Below are 17,258 nucleotides of genomic sequence, written 5' to 3'. Positions count from 1 at the left end.
CCCTTGAATCTCCTTGCCAACATAGTCTAGACTTAATAAGAACCGGATACGTACGTTATTACTTTATAGTTGATGTTGCCTTGTTCGACGAGTTGAAAGCATTAAAAGAGCATCTTCGTAGGCATAGCTTATTGTATTTACAGATTAATTATCAATGACCGATGGACGGGGTGGATCCTGTCCATGGACTGAACCAGTTTAGAAAACCGAACTTGGGTACTTCATCAACTTTTGATATCATATAGAAATTAAGTAAGCTTAATAAGTGGTAGAATAGCTATTGTCCACCCGTAGTGACAGCTAAGTTGGTTCAAAGGCGCTTAGTCACTCAATGAAAAAAATCGTTCTAGTTAGTGCACTAAATTTAGCGTACATACAAAGGCTTTTTTTATTGGTCGCCTAAAAAGAATTCTGCCGGCTGGGGCTGATTGTATTGTATGTACAATTAGACACCGCCTAAGAAGGCCCATAAATATCTGGGGCCTCTCTCCACTTCTAATGCTTCTTTTTCCTTTCTTCTTCATACTTACCTTGGAAGAAGAATCCTCGCTCAAGAAAAAGGATTCTTAAGAGGGGAGACCTGCATTGCACAGCGCGGAGTCGATCCTCTTCTATTATCCTTCGTGGATCGTAGTTTCCGCAATTTTTGCTTTTCTGATCGTTTTCGTTTTCGTTATGACCGGTGCCTTGAGCACCGCCATGAGGAAGATGCTACCTTGAAAATAAATGATTGGTCTGGATAAATATTAGCTGAGGGACTAGAACAGCAATAGATACCTAGGTACCTTATATTGTGGCTATGCTTTGGGGATGCATTCTCCTAATGACACATTTATCTACCTAAAGTAACCTGTTGCAACGCAACACGCAAGCATAATATATTAACGTAGGTACTTAGGCTAACTCGTGGATTTCCACAGGTGACGCGTAATTTTTAATGACGAAGGCCAATCTCAGCATTTTTACAGAGGCAAATAAAACCAGCAGGCTGCAAAGACAAGAAACGGATTGTAAAGAAAAGGAACTTACGTAACTCGTGTACACTTTATATGCATATATACATTAGGTATATAGTTAGGTATGTAGGTAGTACCTATCTGTATAACTGCATGTACCCAAGTATCAAGGACCTGTGATTGGCCTCTGAAGCAGAAAAGATTCACGTCGCTTTCTCCCTTCTCCCTGTCAACTTTCTCCCTGTTAGCTTCAGGCGCGCAAACTTCAGCCTCATAAGCATTTCCGAATCTATGACCGAAAACTTTAATTATACTTGTCCGCCTCATTCATTTTCAGCTCAGATTAAGTAGCCAGCCATTGCCCTACGTCTTACCTACCTAGGTACCTATTCATTCCGATATGGGTTACGACAAGTCTCCCCTAGGCGAGCGAAGAGCCTCACGAAGCGATGGCGACGGTGATTACGAACGCGACAGGCAGAGCCGAACTAGCCACCACAGCGATTCTCGCCGACGCGAAAATCAAAGAAGTCATAGGTCTCGTGATAGATCTAGAAATACAAGACGCCACCGGCGTTCCAGGTCTCCCGATGATGCGCTTCGCCATAGATCGACCTCTCCGGACCGTGACCGCGGTAGAGGCGAAAATAGGCGACGAAGGTCACGCGATTACGATAGGCATAATGAAGGCTCACATCGCACTCGGGCGCGGGACAACGACTACAATCGCCGAGACAGAGGTGCCAAACAAATAGTGAAGCGAAGCGGTCCATTACCTTCCCAGGCTGATTCTTTCGCTGTTACGCAAGGCGAGGAGCCACCAAAACCGAAGGAGAAGCCCAACTTTGGGAACACAGGCGCATTGGCTGCTGCTTCAAACTCCATCATTCAGACAGACGGTTCCAAAATAGTACTCAAGTACCATGAACCGCCCGAAGCCCGCAAGGCCTCTCCGAAGGACCAGTGGAAATTATTCGTCTTCAAGGGCCAAGATATTGTCGATACAATCCCTCTCGGAAATCGTAGCTGCTGGTTAGTTGGTAGAGAGTTGGCGGTTGTTGACCTGCCTGCCGAGCACCCGAGTATCAGCAAACAGCATGCTGTCATACAGTTCCGCTACATCGAAAAGCGCAACGAGTACGGCGACAAGGTTGGCAAGGTAAAGCCGTACTTAATCGACCTGGAGAGTGCCAATGGAACCATGCTCAACGGAAAGAAGGTACCCGAAAGCAGATATCTCGAACTTAGAGAGAAGGATATGATCCAGTTCGGTCAGAGCACACGAGAGTATGTTCTAATGCTTGCTCCGAAGGACTAAACCTTAGGGATCCAAACAAAGAGCACAGCCTCGCGTGCCAATTCAGTGTGGTATATCGTTGTTACGCTACACTGTGTAACTGTTGCCCAAGTCCCTCGACCGGGGCGCACGATGATGTAGGCAATCGCAGAATCTTCCTCGAGCAGCCGCGCTTAGAAATCAAGCAATAAACATCTAGTAGGTTTTCTCTTCCATCATATCTCCGCCTTCGGAGGAATGCTAGAATGGGCTTATGTAACCATCCGGAGTCGCCTTGACTTTCTCGGAGAAGATCAAGGAGGCTATCGTCGGTATGGGTTAGTGAGGCAGTACCCCTTTATTGATGTTACACACCAAATCCGCCCCTGTCGAAGTTGCTCAGTCTTATCATTCGTTAACCGAGTTTACGAGATGGTTGTTTAAGTTGAAAATTTTTAAACAATCACGGGACGGTCTCATCATGCGGGTGACGGCCTTAGAATAGCATATTGTGAGGTATAGAAATGATATTTCATAGTGATACCTCACTTCGAAAAGTGCTATTATGTCTCAGAACTCAGGGACCAACAGCTTATGCCGAAGAATCGGCTGTGTCCCCAACTGGTAAAGCATGAGGGTGTCTGGCAGGTGGGACCGTGACGGACTAATGATGGTGATGATGATCGATTGGCCCTGTTCTAACCGCCTCCTTACCCAACATAGACTCTAGCCCCTTACATGGTAGCTGGTAGAATTACAACCGCATACGAGCACCAGTGAAACTAACCACGTTCCACAGGATGGAGAATAGCCATAATAAAGAATCCAGCGGAGCGATCCCCGTGTAGCGGCCAGACCGCCAGATAATACAACCTCATGATACTTCCCATGTGAAACTCGTCGTATTACATGTGAAAGAAGAATAGAACTTCAACCAAAAAGTCATATTGGGAACCTACCAGTCGCGTAATTAATTTCGTGATCGCGATCTAGTGCCCAGGCACACTGGAATACTTACTGGAGGGCGACCCAGGGGACGTAAGGCAAGCTGCCGTCTGCCACTCATGCAGCGTGCCGTACCTATGTATGTACTTTGAACCAAATGCCTTTCTTGTGCAAGTAAACTGTTCGGGCGAGTGATGCAACCCCGAGACAACCCTGAGGTATTCATAGGAGGTAAGTAATCAATTTTGTTTCCAGACACAACACTCTAATTCCGAATGTAGAGATGATGCTCTTGTGAAATGTCTATATTTGGTGTAAATATGGTGTAAATAGTAAGTTAATAGCCAAGTTTGGTAGTTGACTAATACTCCGAGCTTCAATATTTGATTTAATATGCAGATGAGAGTTTAGAATTAAAACTAGTAGAACTATAATGTAGTGCTAACGATCCCGTTAGCCCGTTGGGTAAAATTCACTAAGCTTATTATGTAGCATCTGTCTATAATAAAGTTTAAGCTTTAGTTCGAGCGCCGTACTGGTGGGACATCTGCACGATTATTGGTTGTCGATTGTCGCACATGTATTTTAATACCCAAGCAGCCAAGGCAACATCAGATAGGAGGAACCATTATTCAAACAAAGTTGGATCCTTCTACCAACATGACTGTGACGAAGGCGATTTATCCATCCAATCAACAGTTTCGCCGGCTGTTGTCTCGGATCTCGTTGACTCGGCCAACGGATCAATACGATCTAATTGACGTCAACTGGTTAGCATCAGATTTGACAGGGCTCTAACCTAGGTCGTTTGCTTATGCGTGTACCTAGGTATTTTACATTGGTTTTCCCAGTTACGGTCCATACCTAAGCATTCCACTTAAGCAGGTACGCATTACTCCATTCTTACATACAAACATGGAAGTGCCGAATTGCGACAACGCCTTCTTAGTGCATATCCCGCCTCCCTCCAATTGCAATTGCCCCCCCGCCAGTGGCTTCCCCCCCCCCCAGATAATGACCCCTGCTTACCTGTGTATATGCGGCCCACCCGTCTTACTGCATGCTCTAACCTAGCTTATTATAGCGTTTGCAAATAGGATTTGCGGGTACCTTTACAAGGCAACTCGTCGCAACTTGGGTCAAGGATAAGGTCGCTTAACTTTTAACTATGTATGTACTTAGGAAACTACCTAACCTACCTACCTACCTACCTAACCTAGGAAACAGGTACCTAGTTAAAAGTAGGTATAGGTGGTGTGGGGAAATAGTAGAATATGACTAAACTAAAAACTAAATATTGCTGAGCCTCAGGCTGAGGACACCACCCATCAACTTTCCATAGACACCGAACAGCTGACGGCATTAGAAACAAGGCCCCGTGATGCTACATCCTGCTACATCCTGCTGCCTCTTTTTTCCTCCCTTCAACTTTGTACACCCTCTATTTCCTAGTGTCTCTCTACGATGTGACCTGTTCAACCAACTTTCAAATTCCGCCTCGACCGAATCTTAGCACTGTTCAATCATCCGACCTTGTCGACTTTAAGCAGGGCAACGTCGTGTTAATAGCACATGGAATAGTACATGGAATAGCACATGGAGAGAAACTTGGCCGTATGGGGATTGTCTTGTAGCCACCGGTCAGGCTGTCCCGAAGTATACTTGCCCGTCTGCCTCTTTCTCTATGACTCTTCAAAGTATACCGTATATATCCCCCGACTCTAATGATTTCTTGTATTCCGTGCTCAGTACTGTCATTATTGACGACTGATGTCATGCGCGACGTTGATCGCAGTGAAATCTGACCCTCCTTTATAAGTAGAGGAGCACGTCTTCCAGTTACGGATCTTACACATACACCCACTCACCCACTCATCACGAAACAGGTAATAATATTGGCTTGAGTCCTCATCTTGCCTGCAAGCAAGCATGGTATGTTTAACCCCTTTCCTCTCTTTTTAAACCCCTCGGCTTGAAATGTACCTGGGCGCATCTGGGGCTTGGTATATCGTCCCAGCCGCTCTTCGTAGACCTGTTATCCTTCACTCCAGAGTCATATTATGGTATTATGGTAATCGCTCGTATTTGGCGATGCTTCCTAATACGACTTCTAGGAGTACACCAAATCCTCAGGACTCGGACGGCTTCATTCCTATCTACAATTATGAGTGTTTTGCTAATCCCAGACTCCCCGCAGGGCTCGATCAATAAACAAATCTCGCGTTACGAGACGACAGCAGTGTATACCCATCCCGACGCCAAGGTCGACATTGTCCTCGTCCACGGCCTGAACGGTGATCCGCAAAAGACTTGGACGGCTAAGAATGATGTCTTCTGGCCTACCGACTTGCTCCCGACTTCTCTGAGGGATGTCCGCGCGAATATCCTTGTGTACGGATATAATGCCGATGTATACTCGAAGAAGCATGGGTCAAACCCAAGCGATAACTTCATTTACATGCATGCGCAAACCCTAGTAACGTCGCTCACGCACTATCGAAAGGATGAGCAAACATCTCAGAATCCCATCATCTGGGTGTGTCACAGCTTGGGCGGAATCTTGGTGAAGCGCGCGCTCTTATATTCGAACGACCTAAGATCTTCGCAGCATGAAGACTACAGATCGATATATGTATCTACGTATGGTCTCGTCTTCCTTGGTACACCGCATACAGGCTCGGATTTAGCGGTATGGGGTACGATGTTACAGGCAATGTCGGACGCCGTAGTCCCAAGGACCTTCTTCCAGTCGGAGTCGGTTCTTCTCAGGACGCTGAAGAGGGATAATGAAACCCTACAAAATATCAATATTCATTTTCTTGATATCTACCAACGATTTAAAATTCTCATGGCACACGAGAATCACAAGTCGGATCTAAAGGGAACTAGGATGCTAATAGTTGACGCTCATTCCGCTAGTCCCCAACTTCCGGGCGTAACGTATTTCTCTATCGAGGCAACTCACTCGGGAATGTGCAAATTCGAGAGCAAAAATGCACCGGGCTATAGAACTATAGCTACTGCCCTTAGAGATTGGGTTGCCGATGCGCCAGACGTCATCACCACGCGGTGGAGAGTAGAGGAGGACGAGAAGTTGGCAAGGGCCAAACATGAAATAGAAGAGAGAATGAAGCCATGGGTATGCTACCTCCCGAAACAAAACACTAATCACAATGAAATCATATCTAACCTCGACTAGCTGGACTCGCAGCGTTTTCAGCAGGCTGGTCAAGGATCCAGTAGGTTACCAGCACTACCCTTTTTAGAAAGTAGCTCAGACCGGTATCATGATCGGTATTTGGGAAGCTCATTGTTTGAAGATGTTCAGCTTCCTTTCGAGATTGAGGAGGTTGATGATCATTATTTACGAGAAAGCGTTAGACACCGAAGATCGAGAAGCCGTAGCTGATTGTTATTTATTTCTGTAGTTCCGCAGCAGCAAAATGAGATATTACCTTCAACCCCAGACCTTTCGAAGATCGATCACCACCCTAGACCGCTTATTACCGGCCCAGTGACGCCCAATCAGCCATCGGAAGAAGATTATTTCCCTTCTCAACAGTCTAAATCTGATGATAACCCCCCTCAAGAACCCCTATTTGTGAAGCCGACAGTCTTTCGTCCTAACACTTATTTTAAGGGTCGGGCCAAAGAATTGAGATTACTCCATAAAATGCTAATGGATCGCAAGAGAAGATCAATCGGTACTTCGTCCGTTCTGATTCAAAGCATGCCTGGTGGTGGTAAGACCCATTTAGCACGGCAGTATGTTTTCCAACATAGATACGACTATCCCGGTGGTATCTTTTGGATCAGGGCAAAATCCCTCGAGGAACTGGACTACGGTTTCTGGGACATAGCAAAGACGGTGGGATTGAACGAGATGAGTCTTCTAGACAGGAGTGGACTCATTGATACCGGCAAGATGGTTAAGGCTGTTCACACATGGTTGAGCGTTAATGACAACTGGCTACTTATCTTAGATGGCATCCACTTTGACCTCGTAGGCCTTCAACATTATATTCCCTTCACGAGAAATACCGGTATAATCTACACATCAACAGAGCGAACAACGGGCGAAGACTACCAATTTGATAATCCTCAAGTCATTGCGCTGGACGCACTGACGAAGCAAGAAGCCCAGGAGCTACTCTTCGAGGAGATGGGCAAAAGGCAGCCATATACGCAGGATGACTTAAGACGTGCCGAGGAGCTGGTTGAACTAATGGACCGTTTACCTCTCATGATCCACGTCGCAGCACTGCAGCTAAAGGCTACTAGAGAGCCTCTTGCGAAGTATCTAAGGTCGTTCCGAAGTCGCCCGAAGGTCGGTAATCTCCTTGCGTACCGGGCGGTCCGTGAGCAGCTTGAGCACAGAGGCGCTACCGCTGCGTTAAACTTGATGTCTCTATTATCTTTCTTCGGCACGCACATTCCTGTCGAGATGATAGTACTAGGTATGCAGTCATGATTTTCCCAGGTCAAGTTGTTCCCTACTAACTGTCGTTCCAGGTGCAAAAGCGCTGGACAAGAGAACCCCGGTTAAAACCGCAGATCCCGAAACTCGGAGGTCTTCGTTGAATAACACATTCAAGATACTTATTGCCTTCGCTCTTGTTGAAAGAAATGAGAACACTGAAGCCTCGTCAGCTAGCTCGCATAGTACCCGCAGCGTCGATATGGGCCAAGACAGCCTCGATATACTAAGAGTTCACGGAATCGTTCAGGCATTTTTCATCGATGCGCTTGCAGAAGAGAAACAAGCGCCGTTCTGGTTGGAACGAGCAATATGTATCTTCTGTAAAGCGTTCGACGTGAGCGACCGCCGGGCTACCGATGACCCCCAGACAGGAGTGCCTGAAGACTTCCGAAGGCTTCGCATCCACGGCGAGCGATTACTAGCTCACATCAGTCGATTTGAAAAAAGGCATCCCGATCTCGCGCAGTGCCGGGAATTTGTCGAATCGCGTTTAGGCACCATCGACAAGAGAATCGATGAGCTCACTAAAAGGATCACAGATGCTTCTAGTCAGGGTTCCGAACCAATAGTCGTCTCTGTATTTGAGCGGACCAACAGCTTATCTGAGGAAGACACGTTAACACCTCCAAGCAACAATAGCATAGTCGAGCCTTACATCTTATATGATGAGACCTCGCCGTTATCGCCATTGGAATCACCAGCGATATACAGCGCCACCGACTATAACCCTTACCATTGGCATGTCAATTACCCACATGGCGCGATATACGACGATGTAGACTATTCAAGAACAGTAACGCCACAGCCAGCGCCAACGGAGGTTTTTGAGTCGATGTCTATGCCGGACGATGATGAAGTTACACGTAGGGTCTTTGGTCCTCATCATCGAACCATCAAAAGGCACGCTGAGCGGCGTTATCGTGACCACGCTGGCTCTTGGAGAGCTGCTTCTCAGATACTAAGTGATCCACGTGTCAGCATCAGCCGTGAGACAGCGAAAGGCATAATAAACGCAACAACACTTCAGCAGATATCTAGACCACGCTCCTCCACAGATAGCATTTCGTCGGATGCCACCAAAGCGCAATTAACTCTTGATCGCATTAATAAGGGATCGCCTTCTTCGCAACAGAGAAGCACCGAAGACAACATTGAATCAGTTAGTGATATAACTTCAGTCGCACGTCCAAGGCTGATAGCTGGGAAGCCATCATACGCCGATGCCAAAGCCGAGACCGCAGTCGATGATGATTATCCCGTATCCGTAACGTTCTCGAGCCCAGCTCCGTCGCCAAATAATGCCGCCACCTCGATCCTGAAACGCAGAGAGAATGATCGTTCTGTATCACTGGACGGACTCGCTCCGGTCAAGATCTCCAGTCCTTTAGCCGCAACGCCACTCACTATCACATCACCTCCAGTGCCAAGCCCTCCGGTCACACAGACAACTTCGTTACCAGAAGGTGACAAGACGACCCGCGTGCCGAAACCATCTTCGCGACCGCCCTCAAGACCTCCCTCGACGCCACCTTCATATTCTCCCTCCTTGCGAGCTTCAAGGCCATCCTCGGTGGGTTTATCAAGGTCTGCACGATCCAGCCCGTCCCATCCTACAGGCCCCTTTTCCCCGCCACCAATTCCAATCGAAGTCAACTCTAGCAGCAGCCTACGCTCTCCACCTGCTCCTAATCTTCGTCAATGGGGCTCTTCTACTCGACTCCCCCAACGTTCTATCGTTGAAGATAATGAGTATCCACCATTATCTCAGTCGTTCCCTTCAATCCGAACCCCTCCAAGCCTACCGTATCCTCATACGGTGCACAATCCACCGGAGGGTTTCCCCGTATCGGAGCATCCACCACCATGGGTGGCGTCGGCCATGTCCCCCAATTTGCACCCGCAAGGATATTCTAGTCAGCCTATGTCGCGCGATACGAGCCACCAGTCAAGCCACAGCCACGGCTCGAGTAATTCCCTAAATCATACCACATCTCCATTAGCGCATAGCTCATCGCTGGAATCTCAAGTGATGCAGAGGCCTCGCTCGCGCCGCCCAAGCGTAGTAGAGACAGAGCCCAGCCCGCGACTAGACGGGCTCGAGCTCGAACCCGTGATTACTAGCTACTCTCTCTACAGCGAATCGGCTCGAGGTCGTAAACGCACCGCGTCGGGAGGATTGTCTCATTCCTCGAATTCTCCGAGTTTGCTTTCACGATTCAAGCCGAAGAGAAGGGGAAGTGATAGCCGTCGTCATAGGTCGGCAAGTGGCCGACTAAGTAGTTTAACTAGGATCTCCAGAATAAGTCTAAGCCCGGATCCAGACTCGCCTAAGGATGCTGAGCCAATGTCGCGGTCTGGTTCAGGTGGGATTCGACTGGTAGACGGTAGAGTTGTGGAGTTTGGGTCACCACAACAGGAGGGAGAGACGTCGTCTGCTCCTGTAACGAGCAGCGCTAGGGCTAAGGCCGGTAGTGGCAACGGCAATAGCCCGTCCATATACCCAAGCCCTTCCCGAACATTGTCCAGGTTCAGCCCTCATAGGCTGAGTAGAAGAGGTAGGAAAGGAAACTTGAAGGAAACAGCCACTACTTCCAACGTCGGGCTGGGGATCCTGCAACAGCAAAGACAATCGCCGTGATTTCTCGAGAGCTAGCAGCTCTGTATATACCGTATCAAGTTAGGAGCAAGGGATATTGGCTACGTTCGCTTACCACCGGAACTAGACTGTACATAGACAGACATTTGCATAAGCATGGGTACGTCGTGCATATTTGGCTTGGAAAAAGAAACTAAAAAAAGTCGAGACAAATTGCATATCTAGGATTTTTCTTATACAGCATTATAGTGGGCGAGCATCGGGAGGGGAGAGTTAGAAGGAGCGGAAAGATTGATACCAGATTGGAGCTTTGGGGAGAATAGCTATTTATTTGCTTAGCTTTCTAGATGTTGGGAGGTGTGTACGATATAGGCTGTTATATTAGATAGCTAAGTGTTGAGCATGGGGGAAATATACGGTGTCCCATGTAGAATGCAATATGAACAAACCGTGCGGGTGACGAGGGAATTTGTGAGATCAACTGTATGTAGTAACGCAACATAATACTGGTTCGTAGATGGGATATACCGATATGAAGTCTATGGTACCACCATCTGCAATTCATCTCACGCTACTCAAACTTGAACTCATTTCACAGAAACGATAACAGGTAGTTGATCCGAACAGGTACTGTCAGTAGCGGATCCAAATTGTCAGAGCATACAGTCACGTAGGCCACCACTTGATGACAAATAGGTGCCTATACAGCGGCAATACTTATAACAGCCATAAGGTGGTCAAGAGAAATCCGAAATCCTCAATCATCCCCACTCGCAAAGATAGCCCACGTATAAGATATAATATAAGATATAATATGTACCGACGATCCCGTCTCCCACCCTCATCTCAGCCCCCCGTTTTCGCGCATCGCGTAGAACAGATAGCAGGGCCGTCTAAGGGCGGGAGGGCAAACGGTCAATTCGCATAGAAATCCGAACCAACCCGAGCCCCCTCCCAAATGTTCCCTCCTGGAACCGTCGGCGCGCGCCATGTGTAAAAAGATAATGGCGCTTGGGACACTGGGGCAGAGTGTCCCGTTCAATGTACCGCATGGATTACAGAGCTTCAAGGAAGGTTCTCGCCTTGTGCTCCACCTTGCCGCGCGGAAAAGAAAAGGGGTTTAATGAATGAAAATAAAAAATACGGGGTAATGTCAAGACAGAACTAGTGGCAACGTAATAGAATAATAGACAAAACAAAAAAAGATGACAAAGACGAGGGACTGTCAAAATCTAGATCACGTTTAGCGAACTTCTCATAGATCAAATATGATGACAGAATGGGGACCTTGAGTAATGCTCCTGATTTACTACCTTCCATGAAGAATGACATTCCTAACCTCCCGGTAAACAAACTCCCGGGCGTCAGCGGGGGGTATCGCACATCATATCTAAATCCAACCCCCTTTTAGTAGTACCGGTGTAGGACGCGTTAGTCGATATGGAATGTTTGGACTTATGAGTCAAAGATAACCTTCTTACGGCCTCGGCCTCGTCCGTTATCAAGAGCATCCAATTCGCGGTCGATTTCCATTATATCCAGCATTTCCACCTCGACATCTCTTTCGGCTTCCGTTTCCTGTTGCTCGACGTCGGCTGCAGCATTCAAGCTGTCTGCGAAGGCGAATCCACCTCTTGGCCTTGTTGGCAATTGTAAAGACCTTTGTTCCGTTTGGGCTTGCGCAGTAGTATCGTTCGAAGGCGATTCACCAAATAGACCCTCCATCCCAAGTTTCGAGAGCTTCCTTCTAGGACCGACGGAGAGGTTGTAGGTAACACTACCCGGCTGTTGTGGGCGAGGATAGACAACGATGGCGCTGTTCTCCTTTACGCGATCGCTTGGTCTCTTCCGACGACCGATGACTCCGCCAATCTTAGTGCCGACAACCGTCTCGCTCTCCCTAACAATCACAAGTCTTCCCTCGCCACATACTAATAATTCGACGGGTAAGCCTTCGTTTCCAGATAGGCTTGCGCCGCCATTCTCGACAAAGCGGACGATGGCACCAACACCGGTGCAGCGTTCGCCCATTAGTCCAACGCTCAAATCGTTTAATCGTACCATACGGGTTGGTTGCGCTCCACTAAAGAGGTTGACGCCACCACCAGCACCCTTGCGAATTTGTGCATCCCAGAACTTAAGAACACCGGGTATGACGAAAATGTGTTCAGCACCTCCGATCCACAAGGCAACGCTCTCGTCAGCTGTCGTAGTTGTACTGGCTGGTAGCGGTGTCACCGTAATGCCTCCCCTAACTGGTGCAAAACGTTCAGGTCCATGGGAAGTTGTGAGGGCATCACGTCTAGAATGAGGAGTCATAGGTACGAAATCAGAACTACCGCTCGAGCCCCGTTGGGAGGCAGGGTTTCGTAGAGGGCTTGTGCCTTCGACATATCCAGAGACGTTGAATTCTGTCAATGCATCACCGCGAATACCAGAACCGGGCTTGCCAAACAAAGCAGGTCCTTGAGGGGAAACACCATCGATATCCCAAATGCCCCATTGGCCATCCGCAAGAAGAACGAGAATAGCACGACCATGGGCAATCCACGAAGCCGCAAGTATCGGTTTCCGCGACGAAGAGGGTCGGGCAAAGGGTGGATAGAACGAAATGAGCCAAGAGCCTTGCGAAGGGAATGGTCCCTCGGATAGATCGTCAGGGGGCATCGAGGCAAGCGCATAGTCGTATATCCTAACGGCTTCAGGCGACGCATTACATAGAAGTTGGGTTGAGTGAGTAGGGTTGAAGGAGATAGAAACAAGGGGTTTAGGTAGAAATTCAGTTTGGAACGGCTCGACCCGTCGACCTGTTTTATATGAATCCTCAAGGGGCACGTCCCATAGTCGTAGGGCGCCAGAAGCCTCGGGGGAGTGGGCGGCTACTACGACGCGAGGTAGCGCACTAGACTCTGAACGCGACCGTTCGCTCGACTTGCTACGTTCCGATACGGTCTTCGGTCTAATGAGCGTCATCGCCAAGGAATCGCTGCCTTTTATTTGACCGGCTAGCAGTGTCATCGTCTCACCCCATTTGCCATTGCCAGCCTTTCCGGCTAGGAGAGTCTCTTGTAGCTCGGCTCGGGCTTTGCTTAGGGGAGATGGTGGAACAAGGGGCAAGGTAACGAGGAAGACCTCGCGAGTCGCACACGAGGAAGCGAACACCATCCTATCCTTTAAGATATCCGTACCTCCCCATGCAGCATCTTCTGCTATGCAAGGTGTTAAGGGCAATGCCGCAAGATGAAAGACGGCAGTGCCGAATTCTAGGTCAAGGGTTTGAATAATTTCGGGGTATGGCGCGTCTTCATCGAGCGATTCTTCGAACTGCGGCGTATCAACGAACGATCCTCCCTTCCCGGGGGGCGCAGTATCTTCCTCGTCAGAATCAATGATCATAACGGCATCTGCAGGGGGTTTGCCATTCTGCTTAGTTGTAGGGCCACGCTCAGCTTCTTTAGACACTTGGGGTTTAAATCGCCGTCCTCCACGCCATATTATTGTGATTCCACTCTCGTGGCCATAAATTAAGATGGTCGCGCCCTGGGGCGAGAGAACAGGGTAGGTCTGAACAGCATGGATGCGACGGGTAAGGGTATACCTAAGAAGCCAAAGTTAGATAGAGAAAGGGATGTGGGCCTTATTGGGGAGATGTACGTATACTGAGTGTTCTGCGCAGTCCGGCGGACACGAGGCACTGTGGTCGGGGCCATGATAATGGCGAACAGAGCTTCAAAGGTAGTTATTTCCAAAGAGTTCAAGTTTGTTGAGAGGCAGGACAACAGGGAACCGGATATTTCAGTAGGCCCAGGTTGATACCCACCTAGAGTTTCATCACGTCATAAGGGATCTTTGATTAATTAAATTAAGAATAAGACGTGATGTCGGAAACTAGGTACCTAAGGTATGTAGACAAGCAGATGTTGTCAGGACGATTGCGGTTGTTGGAATTGAAGTCGCGATTTGGATAAATTGACTAACGCGACGAAGCTATGGACAGCTCGAAAAACCCGGGACCACGTGACTTTTAGCTGTACTGACTAAGCTTCATGTACCTACCTGTTCCATACAGACAATGTACTTGGGTACCGTACCTAACATCAATTAGGTACCAATACCTATGGAATGACCTAAGCAACATTATGTAACACTTACCTACCTAGGTACATTACATCACTTACAAACATGACATAAACAAAGTCACATTGAGATACCTAACTAAATACATAATTATTCTGCCATTCTGCCGACACGAAGAATACCATGAAGCAATAACCGAAAAGACGACCCCCTCTCAGATATTCATTCGCCCGGTTTCAGAATTGACGATCACCAGCATCATTCGCGCTTAGCCAAGTTGATCGACATTGCCAGCCGGCTGCCTCTCAAACATACCCAGCGGATAGATCGCCGAAAACCCATCTGACTTAAACTGCTGATAGCAGTTACGTGTGACTGACCAAACATGGGGTATAGGTATGGAGTTTAGGTAAAAACTAATGTTGACCACCACCCCGGATTCGACGTAATACTACTAATAGCATGACATCCACAACCCCTAAGTTAATTATATACCAAACAGTGTTTCACGAGATCCTATAACCAATCTTAATAAACGTCATTAGAAAAACTCATTAGAAAAACTTACAAAGTAACATATACAAACAGAACTACAATACACGCGTATATACCAAAGTCCACGAGCAAATGCATAGTCATTTGGACTATCTGAATAATATACAGCAAAGTCCTCTCAATGATCACTAATGCTTAATCCTCTATCAAAACGCTTCGCGCACAGGGCGGTCACATCCGCTCAAAATTCCCCTGGGCCGCCGCTAGACCTCCGGCTTCATTTTTTTAATTAACTATCTCGCGTAGCACAGCACCCAAAATGCATATCGCCCTATGACGAATGCAGCCTATCTTCCCTTTGGGCCTGGGCCTGGGCCTGGGCCCTAATAGATCTCGCGAGAAATTCCGAAGTTAATGTCAAACTGCAAATTGTGACACGGCCAGTCAACAACGTGCAAAAGAAAAAGGAGAGGACGGCGTAGGAAATTTTCGTCGGTAGTAGCAAGGCCGAGGAGTATCGCCCTATATTGTAACCACCCAATATGTTATTCCTTACACCTCAATACAAATAACGCCAGGGATCGTCTAGTCTGATCGATCATCCAATGACGAATGGCCACCATGAAACGCCGTTGATGCCGATGTGAATAAAAAGTGTTACAAGCGGAAGTCGTTCATCGTGATATCTGCGATGGGTTCAAGCATTGGTAACCTGGAAAAATAAGTTAGCCCGCGTTACTACTTTAGAGCCGACAAAAGCTCATACCCTTAGAATTCTTCGCGAGTAATCTTGGTTGTCGGCGATGCTACCGTCGCTCATTCGTCTGTTCATAACAGGGTCGAGACGAGAGTCGGTCATCGAAACACCGCCGCTGCTACTGGGAGGCTTTCCGCCACTAATGAACGTATTGATAGCAGCATTCCGTCGGTGTTCTTCTTCAATCTCGGCGTTTCTCTTTCGCCGCAACCAGAAGAAAACTGCACCGCCAAAAGCAGTTATCGCAACAACACCAACCACAACACCAGCTGCAATACCGGCTACATTGGTTCCGGAGCCCGACTCGGGCTCACTAGAGGCCGTTACGGTCTCGGTAGCATCTATAACACAAATTAGCACAAGTTCATGATCCGACGAGGAATGGTGAATAGACACATACCAGAAGTGGTGGCTGGAGCGTCTGAAGCGCTTGTACTAGTCTTCGATGGAGTTGAACTGGAAGAACTGGAGGCCGGTGCCTCACCAACTGATACCTTCTTTCCAGTATTGTAAACCGTGTAAGTGTCAAGACCACCGCCTATCGACAAATTAGTACCATACTTAATTGCAAGATCATTAATAGCACATACATGCTTGCGAATCGAACCCGGGACATGGCTCTGTACATTGAGAATCATCAACTAGGTCGCCCGAGTTAGGATATTCGTCGCCGCAGTAACACTCTTCCGTATTGGTAGCAGCAACGAGGTTACCCTTCTGGCGGCATAGGTTGTTACATGCACCCTGCGTGTTGAATGCGATCGTTTGCTCGTGCTGCAACGTTCCCAAGGATTTATAACATCCGTGGACGGTATCTGTCCCTGGTATCGGGGATGTTGCCGGCGACTGTAAGTTCTTCGCATCGGCAAGAGGACCTAGGGCCATAATAGCCGCGACGGCAATTTGACGAAGTGACATGATGTCGAAAATTATTAACGACGATGTTAAGTTGCCAAAATCTTAATTCTCTCAACCCGATCAACGACTGGAGAGGATGAAAATCTAATGTAGGTTGGATTCAATCTCCTCTAGGGAGGGGGGGGAGCCGATAATGTCCTTGTCGTATTTCGTACTGTATCTCGATCTTCGTCGGTTAATACTTGTATACAAGCCTGGATGGCAACGAAGTCGTCCAGATCATGTAGATGGAGATAGCGAATCTTTTGATTACAGTATTCGTGGCAGTGACGTCGGGTTGCAATTGATTTGTACGTTGTTCTTTGTGGTCTTTCGGCGGTAGCAAAACCAATTGAACAGGTGAAAAGAACGTATAAAACAATAGCCGACTAAATCAATAGCTTTTGTTAGAATCCCTTATTTATTAAGTAGCGCCTCAATCTCCTTTAGCAAGTCCTTAGGAAGTTCAGTGAAATGTTGAATGATAGGGAACAAAGTATCTGTTCTCGGGATAACGGAGGTGTATTCGGCAACGTGATAGAATCGAGAAAGGCGAAGGGAAGTGTCGCGTGGCAGTTCTACTCACCCTCTTTTCTGTGTTGGTTGAAGAGGTCAATGTCACGATGACCTGGCGAAAAGGACCTATGAAGGTGCGGTGTAAAGGTGAGGAAAGGGAACAAAAACGACGAATTCAGAAGATGAGAAATGAGAGACACGTCGAGATCGGACGAGGAAACGAGTGGACTGACTGACTGGCCTGAGTAACTTAGGGAGTGTGG

The 17,258-nt window shown here is 47.8% G+C and overlaps 4 protein-coding genes across 4 annotated transcripts; 2 read left to right on the top strand and 2 right to left on the bottom strand.

The window, feature by feature from the left end:
• Positions 1 to 777: 777 nt before the first annotated feature.
• Positions 778 to 2,629, top strand: F4813DRAFT_89648 (SMAD/FHA domain-containing protein). The gene is made up of 2 exons (XM_049249014.1): positions 778 to 2,390; positions 2,456 to 2,629. The coding sequence occupies exon 1, from the start codon at positions 1,357 to 1,359 to the stop codon at positions 2,272 to 2,274; it is 918 nt and encodes a 305-aa protein (XP_049099017.1). The 5' UTR covers positions 778 to 1,356; the 3' UTR covers positions 2,275 to 2,390; positions 2,456 to 2,629.
• Positions 2,630 to 5,341: 2,712 nt separating this feature from the next.
• F4813DRAFT_396578 (uncharacterized protein) lies at positions 5,342 to 10,616 on the top strand (the record flags this gene model as incomplete). The annotated part of the gene is made up of 4 exons (XM_049247842.1): positions 5,342 to 6,316; positions 6,377 to 6,553; positions 6,614 to 7,634; positions 7,690 to 10,616. 4 exons carry the CDS (start codon positions 5,342 to 5,344, stop codon positions 10,293 to 10,295), a joined length of 4,779 nt encoding a protein of 1,592 aa, XP_049099016.1. The 3' UTR covers positions 10,296 to 10,616.
• Positions 10,617 to 11,444: 828 nt separating this feature from the next.
• F4813DRAFT_89558 (uncharacterized protein) lies at positions 11,445 to 14,120 on the bottom strand. The gene is made up of 2 exons (XM_049249013.1): positions 13,908 to 14,120; positions 11,445 to 13,851 (listed from the first exon to the last, which is right to left on the bottom strand). Exons 1-2 carry the CDS (start codon positions 13,961 to 13,963, stop codon positions 11,709 to 11,711), a joined length of 2,199 nt encoding a protein of 732 aa, XP_049099015.1. The 5' UTR covers positions 13,964 to 14,120; the 3' UTR covers positions 11,445 to 11,708.
• Positions 14,121 to 14,892: 772 nt separating this feature from the next.
• Positions 14,893 to 17,048, bottom strand: F4813DRAFT_89339 (uncharacterized protein). The gene is made up of 4 exons (XM_049249012.1): positions 16,173 to 17,048; positions 15,983 to 16,120; positions 15,592 to 15,923; positions 14,893 to 15,537 (listed from the first exon to the last, which is right to left on the bottom strand). Exons 1-4 carry the CDS (start codon positions 16,498 to 16,500, stop codon positions 15,523 to 15,525), a joined length of 813 nt encoding a protein of 270 aa, XP_049099014.1. The 5' UTR covers positions 16,501 to 17,048; the 3' UTR covers positions 14,893 to 15,522.
• Between the last annotated feature and the right edge of the window lie 210 nt (positions 17,049 to 17,258).

Source organism: Daldinia decipiens (genome assembly GCF_022478715.1).
Source record: "Daldinia decipiens strain CBS 113046 unplaced genomic scaffold F4813scaffold_19, whole genome shotgun sequence".
NCBI classification, from domain to species: Eukaryota; Fungi; Ascomycota; class Sordariomycetes; order Xylariales; family Hypoxylaceae; genus Daldinia; species Daldinia decipiens.
This window is presented reverse-complemented; position numbering and strand designations above follow the sequence as displayed.

Coding starts and splice junctions, on each gene's coding strand:
- F4813DRAFT_89339 (XM_049249012.1), bottom strand. CDS start 16,500: ATGTCACTTCGTCAAATTGCCGTCGCGGCTATTATGGCCCTAGGTCCT. Junction 16,121..16,172: donor CGGGTTCGATTCGCAAGCAT/GTATGTGCTATT, acceptor ATTTGTCGATAG/GCGGTGGTCTTGACACTTAC. Junction 15,924..15,982: donor CGCTCCAGCCACCACTTCTG/GTATGTGTCTAT, acceptor TTTGTGTTATAG/ATGCTACCGAGACCGTAACG.
- F4813DRAFT_89558 (XM_049249013.1), bottom strand. CDS start 13,963: ATGGCCCCGACCACAGTGCCTCGTGTCCGCCGGACTGCGCAGAACACT. Junction 13,852..13,907: donor GCGCAGAACACTCAGTATAC/GTACATCTCCCC, acceptor TTGGCTTCTTAG/GTATACCCTTACCCGTCGCA.
- F4813DRAFT_89648 (XM_049249014.1), top strand. CDS start 1,357: ATGGGTTACGACAAGTCTCCCCTAGGCGAGCGAAGAGCCTCACGAAGC.